Source organism: Gymnoscopelus microlampas (genome assembly GCF_963454915.1).
Source record: "Gymnoscopelus microlampas genome assembly, chromosome: 10".
Classification (NCBI taxonomy): Eukaryota; Metazoa; Chordata; class Actinopteri; order Myctophiformes; family Myctophidae; genus Gymnoscopelus; species Gymnoscopelus microlampas.
Window position 1 is genome coordinate 18,365,746 of NC_139947.1, and position 7,160 is coordinate 18,372,905.

Here is a 7,160-nt window from a genome sequence, read left to right on the forward strand (position 1 = left end):
CACAACTCTCTGTCTGTGTGTGCTTGTCGTCATCAATACGATAACGATCTGTGCATGTGCATGTGCGTGTGCATGTGCGTGTGTGTGCATATACGTGTGTGCGAGTGTGCATGTGTGCGTGTGTGTCCACTGCTCTTGCCCACAGATACAGAGTTTCCAACTGCAGTGACGTCACTGTGATGTCCACTCCAAGTTGGTATACTTTCTAGAGAAACTGAAAGAAGAACGCAACGCAGAGACTTTTCACAGCTACTGAAGGTGATAGTGACCTTACTTATATAGTGCTTACTCTGTTATCTGAGGGAGGATTTAACAAGAACCAGGTTTATTTAAAGGAGTGTTAAGGCAACTTGACTGGCTGATATGACTTTGTATAGCTTCACTCTGAGGCTAAATGGATTCCGAGTCGTATTTTTCAGAATAAACTGTTTTATTTTATTTTCCCTGTCCTGTCTGTCGGGACATATATTTAAAAATCCTCTTATCCTGTAGCCACAGCTTGTGTGTGACACAACTCCACTGATTCTCTCCATAGAGAAATTATCCTTTAATCTGGAAGGTTGATGTAGTACAGTGATAGAAGATTCCACATTGTGGGATTTTTGTTTTAGTACAGTACGGTAGCTACATTTTCTGTAAAGCCTGTCTGCAGGAATGGTGGACAGTGACACATATAAGGAAGTAAAAGAATGTCCAGTTTGTAAGATAATATCTTCACTGGATGATCCACCTTGTAACCTGGCTCTGAAGAACCTGTGTGAGACCTTCATAAAGGAGAAACTGTGTACAAAAACTGTACCTTCATCCCAGATCTAACGTTGAGCTTGTGAACAAAGAGCTGCACCAAGCCATAAGCGAAGCAGAAATAAACACCCTCAAGCAGCACTTATCACAGCAGGTGATTTTAGTCACGCATCTTCAAGAAAGTTCTACCTAAAATGTATCAACACATCACAGTTAATACTCAAGGGCAAAATATCTTGGATCATTGCTATACTATAAAAAACAGCCTGATCTCACAGAATGTAATATACATTGCACGGACCCAGTGCACCTCATTCCGTGCATAGTCGCCTAGAAAACCCGAAAATCTGTGCATATGTACGGCGAGTCCCACGGTGGGCGTAAGTTGCAACCCAGAAAAATCCGGAAGCAGAGCAGTCCCTACAACAAAACGTACGATTCTGTGCCTATCGGTACATAACTCAAACGGCGCTGAGTAGGCTCAAGGGAACGTCTTCCAGTTGTCTATGCATGGAATGACACCTCTGTGCAATGTATACTAAGTCGTGTGAGATCGGGTTGATAAAAACAGAACACACCATACACTGAGAAAACCATTCATAACAGCCAAACGTGATCATGGGAAAGAGGTTGAATCATATCTGACTGCTAAGCAGAAGTCTATGGAATGGTATCATTACTGACTTCAAAACCCCCGGCTAAGAATAATGCGGGAGGTCTCCCCCTCATTCCGAAGTGAGTTAAACCCGTTTTTCAACTGATGTGAAAATTAAAAACGCGAAGGCAAACAATTAACCCCTCTATCGACGGAGAGATGTCTATGGTGTTTTATACTCACAGAAAAATAATGGTTCTTAAATGGTATTTTAAAACGCTATATGGTTCCACAAAGAACCATCAACTACTAAAGAACCATTTGATCTAGTGAATGGTTCTTCATGTTCCTCATTTAGTTCCAGAGAAGCTTTTTTTGTCAAAGTTCTTTGAGGAACCTTTGAACTCTTAAACCATTGCGGTGCGAAGCGTCGTGACCTTGTAGATCTGCTATTTTCGACAAAGACATTTCAGCCGGTTGATGAAGTTTATACGGTTTAAGGGGTTTGGGTTCTTTATAGAACCATTCAAATAAATGGTCTGAAAGGTTCTTTCTGGAACCAAAAATGATTCTTCTATGGCATCACTTTGAAGAACACCAACACAAATGATCTTTCACAGATGCATATTACTCATTGCAGAATCTGAAGTGCATAAGGCTTTCCAATGTATCAACACGCATAACGCAACGAGGCCAGACAAAATTCCTGGCTGAGTCTAAAGAGCATGTAATCTCTGTCGGGTGAAAACCTCATATGTCCAAAACTGTTACTTTTCAGGATTCAAATTCAAAAATAGCAAAAGTAGCAGATCGACAAGCTCGATTTCGAACTTTCGTAGTAGCTGTAGTATGATCAAGTAGGGCGTTCATTTACGAAAGAAATGTGGAGATAAAGAGGTTTCTGCCCGACAACAACGGTGTGAAACACGGTCTTTATTGATATTATAAGCTAAAAGTATATTAGTGTATTAGTAAAGTAGAAGTAGCTGGTCTAAACTATAGCATTCCCACCCATAGTGAGGAAACGCTTTGAAAAACATTTCAGACTGAGTCGATCAACTGCAAGTTGCCACTCACGCTCGACCCCCCAACAATTCACCTGCTGTCAAAACAGACCCGTAGACGATGCCATAGCAACATCACTACACACCGCTCCCTCACATCAGAGACAAGTCTGTGAGAATGCTGTTCATATATTGCAGATGATGGTTCGACACCATAACCCCCCTCAGACTAGACACCAAGCTCAGGGACCTGGGGCTCAACCCCAACCTGTGCAAGCTGGATTCGGGTTGCTGTTTGAAGCTGAGGTGAGCCGTGAACGGTTTGTGTGTGAAGCACAATCCAATCAAAGCACTACTGTAACACTTCTTGCACATTTTGTAATGCCTATGATACACTTATTTAAAATGCAAGCGTTCGTTTTTGTTTATTTTGTTGACAACACAAACTATGAAAGTGAAAAGAAAATAACAGTTGATGGCAAAATGATTTGAGCACAAAAATAGTAGAATGTTAAAGGAGATAGGCTAGTAAGTGATGTTCTGCTCAAAAACTAATCTTTGAAAAAAAGTTAAAAGGTCTCTATTTCAAAAGTAATCATTTCTATAGAGTGTTTTGTCAATGCGATGTCACAGGCTCCATTATGGCGAGCCTGTGACATCAGTCATCCTTGAGGATGTCATCAGTGACGTCAGTCGATATCTAGTCGGAGACACTCTAGAGACAGACAACACACACGCATCTCAACACCAAAGATGGTGTTTGACGGCTGCAGAAAGCTAACTGATCCCAGTCTAGCCCACAGCTATTCAACTTAGCAGGGCATGCGTATATTGGGGTTTATCCATAAACCATGTCCGGATTACCGTTAGGCAGCAGACTTCTGCGCTCCCAGTGGGGTACTCGACTCAACGGGGCGTTTTGGAAAACACTGTGTGTTCGCCAGAAGCACAGCCGCAGTGGCTCTGCAGACACCAACTATGATAGGCTGTATCCCGGTCACATCCCGACTAGCCCCATCCAGAAAGCCTTGTTGGCAGTCGGGTCAGGGGTGGCTGCACTGCAGAACCCACACAGACATGACATGGTGGCAGTGTTGGGAGAGACCACGGGACACCTAGCCCTAGTCAATCTCAGGGACAGGATGAGAAAGGACCCGGAAGGCCACGCTATCCTCACAGAGAGACCAAGGATCCGCCTGTCTACACTGGATCTGAGCGAGATGGCCTCGATGCCCGACGGCTCTTTTGGGAGAGAATACGTTCGTTTTCTGGAGGATAATCGTGTAACCCCTGACTCTAGGGCAGATGTGAGATTTGTTGACAATGAGGAGCTGGCATACGTTATGCAAAGATATAGAGAAGTCCATGATTTGCTGCACACGCTACTTGGAATGCCCACTAACATGCTAGGTGAGGTAGCAGTGAAGTGGTTTGAAGCTGCTCAGACTGAGCTGCCAATGTGTGTTCTGGCAGCATTGCTCGGCCCACTTCGGCTTAACACAACTCATTTGCAGCTACTGGTGACATCCCTTGGTCCATGGGCTCTCCGGAATGGTCGCCAGGCCCGCTGTGTCCTCAACATCTTTTATGAGAGACGGTGGGAACAGAATCTTGAAGACCTCAGACAAGAGCTCAATATTGAACCACCGCATCGTTCTCTCAGTGCCATCATCCAAAGGAAAAGGAGGAGGACTGAGTCAGGGATGACTTGCTGATGGAGGTGATACAACTGTAACCGGTTAATTGAATCAAATGTGAGAAAAACAGAGCATGGTGTAGAACTAGACATTTAATTTAATTTAATTTTTGGACACATAGAGATGCATGTACCACATATTGTTGGTCTCTAATATGTAGATGGTAGAAAATAGAAACTAGTGGTATTCCCTAGATTTTTTTAAAATCTAGTGGACATCATCCTCTTTTAATTACACAATTAGACATCTTCTTTGGTAACATCTTCAGAGGGAGAGTATGACCATGCAGTGTAAACGTATGGAAAGAGTGTGTCTTTGAAAGTGTGCGTGAAGGTGTGTAGGTGTTCCACAATGCAGCAAATTAATGTTGTATGTATGTATATCATTTAAGCTGCCCGAGAGCAACATTGAGAAAGTGCCCTGAGAGCATGTTAATTTGCTGCTCTGAGGGCAGTTTCTCAATGCTGGTCTCAGGGCAGATTAAAGCCTTTTACATGTATATATATGCAACAATGTTAATTTGCTGCTCTCAGGGCACTTTCTCAATGCTGCTCTCAGGGCAGCTTATAACCTTCTACAGGTATATAGATGCAACAATGTTAATTTGCTGCTCTCAGGGCACTTTCTCAATGCTGCTCTCAGGGCAGCTTATAACCTTCTACAGGTATATAGATGCAACAATGTTAATTTGCTGCTCTCAGGGCACTTTCTCAATGCTGCTCTCAGGGCAGCTTATAACCTTCTACAGGTATATAGATGCAACAATGTTAATTTGCTGCTCTGAGGGCAGTTTCTCAATGCTGCTCTCAGGGCAGCTTAAATGATACACATACAACAACATCATTAATTTTCTGCTCTGAGGGCAGTTTCGGGGATTCAGCCTGTCATTGGGCCCAGAGTCTGTTCGACTGGGACGACCATGAAGACACAGCCAATAGGCTGTAGTCCCGGGTTTCCAGACAGTGGCATACCCTTTTCATGTTCCGGTTTAGTTTCCCACAGCTTTGTTTGATTGGCTCGGTAGCAGATTTGATACTGCAGCATTTCTGTTGTGAATATAATAATAACATCTGTCCGTGAGTGTGTGTGTGGGTGCGCCTGTCCACTGCAAGAGCATATGAGTTCGAGATATGGTGTTCCAACTGCAATGACGTCATGGTGATGTCCACTTTGAGTTGATATTCTGAGAAACTGAAACAAGATCACAGAACACACTGTCTTTCCAGGGTAATAGTAAGGAATTCTAACTTTTAGGCTAAAGTAAATATAAGGGAATATATTCTAGAAGTGTTAATCCAACTTGACTGTCTGATTTCCTATCTTGAGACCAATGGCTTCCCAGTTGTCCCTTTCAGAAGAGGATTTTTCCTGTCCTGTGTGTTATGATATATTTAAACATCCTGTTATCCTGTCATGTAGCCACAGCTTCTGTAAAGCGTGTCTGCAGGAATGGTGGGCACATAAGAGAATAAAAGAATGTCCCGTTTGTTGGAAAATATCTTCAGTGGATGATCCACGCTGTAACCTGGCTCTGAAGAACCTGTGTGAGTCCTTCATACAGGTGAAACATCGGAAAACGGATTCCAAGGAAGAGGCCAAATTATCACTGTCACTGAAGATGGCAGCCAAGGAATCACTTGAGATCTTACAGGAGAAACTGAAGGTTTTTAATGAATTCAAAACCAACTGTGACCAAGCAGCAGAACACATTAAGGTCCAGACCCAGAACACAGAGAGGGAGATTGAGAAACAGTTTAAGAGGCTTCATCAGTTTCTGCAAGAGGAAGAGGAGGCTAGGATTAATGCACTGAAGGAGGAAGAGTTGAAGAAGAGTCAGATGATGAAGGAGAATATAGAAGGTCTGAATAGAGAGATATCAACACTTTCGAACACAATCAGAGCCATAGAGGAAGAGCTGAGAACTGAACACGTCTCATTCCTGCAAAATTACAAGGCCACGGTGGAAAGAGTCCAGTTCACACTGCTGGACCCACAGCCGGTCTCAGGAGCACTGATAGATGTGGCCAAACACTTGGGAAACCTGGCCTTCAGCGTCTGGGACAAGATGAAGGACATTGTCTCCTACATTCCTGTGATTCTGGACCCCAACACTGCCCATCCACTGTACATGCTGTCTGGTGATCTGACCTGTGTGGGGCGGGGAGTGAGACAGCAGCTTCCTGACAACCCAGAGAGGTTTGATCTCTACACTGATGTTGTGGGTTCCGAGGGCTTTAATTCAGGGAGTCACAGCTGGGATGTTGAGGTGGGAGACAATACATATTGGCATGTAGGTGCGTTACCAGCGTCTTTCCAGAGGAAGGGAGATAAAGGGGGTCAATACTGGAGAATAGGGCTCTGTGAAGGTACATACACAGCATACCAAAACTCACCACCAGGGCCAGCCACTGTTCTCTCTGTGAAACAGAAACCCTGGAGTATCAGGGTCCAGCTGGACTGGAACAAAGGACAGCTGTCCTTCTCTGATCCTGATACCAACACACACCTACACACCTTCAGGCACACTTTCAAAGAGACACTCTTTCCATACATTTACACTGGTCATACGCTCCCTCTGAAGATGTTACCAAAGAAGATCAGTGTAGTTAAAAGAGGATGATGACCGCTAGATTTTCCAAAAAATCTAGGGAATACCACTAGATTTTAGAAACCATATGATGTGTTCAAGGACAGTCAATATGAACTAGTGTCATCATAATAATAATGATAATAATATTACTCAACTACAAGTGAAAGTTGCTCTGTCAAATTTGTATTTGAGTTAGTGCTGGAGTACTTGCTTTTAAACATACTTAATATCAGTGCATTTCTGTATTAACATTTTCCAAAAACATTCAAAGATCTTCCAGAAATGTTCAACAACTAATAGTGAAAATAGCAGATCTACAAGCTCACAACGTGTCACATCTTGACGCGTTGTGAGATTGTAGATTGTCTATTCTAACTATATTTGAAATACAGCTCAAGTGCTTAATTCATTCATTCAAGTACTTTTTCCTTTCCTAGAAATGTAGTGGAGTCAAAAGTACAATATTTGTCTTTGAAATGTAAAGTGCAGATACTCAAAAAAAATGTACTTAAGTACAGTCCTCAAGTAAG

The 7,160-nt window shown here is 43.0% G+C and overlaps 2 protein-coding genes across 2 annotated transcripts; both read left to right on the top strand.

Annotated features, from left to right (window-relative positions):
• Positions 1-3,194: 3,194 nt before the first annotated feature.
• Positions 3,195-4,050, top strand: LOC311054113 (ubiquinone biosynthesis protein COQ4 homolog, mitochondrial-like; the record flags this gene model as incomplete). Its single annotated transcript, XM_084069993.1, is given in 2 exon segments — positions 3,195-4,010; positions 4,012-4,050. Coding segments are annotated over 2 exon segments (855 nt in total).
• A 1,608-nt stretch (positions 4,051-5,658) lies between these two features.
• Positions 5,659-6,660, top strand: LOC311054114 (E3 ubiquitin-protein ligase TRIM35-like; the record flags this gene model as incomplete). Its single annotated transcript, XM_084069994.1, has 1 exon — positions 5,659-6,660. One exon carries the CDS (start codon positions 5,659-5,661, stop codon positions 6,658-6,660), a length of 1,002 nt encoding a protein of 333 aa, XP_083926120.1.
• Between the last annotated feature and the right edge of the window lie 500 nt (positions 6,661-7,160).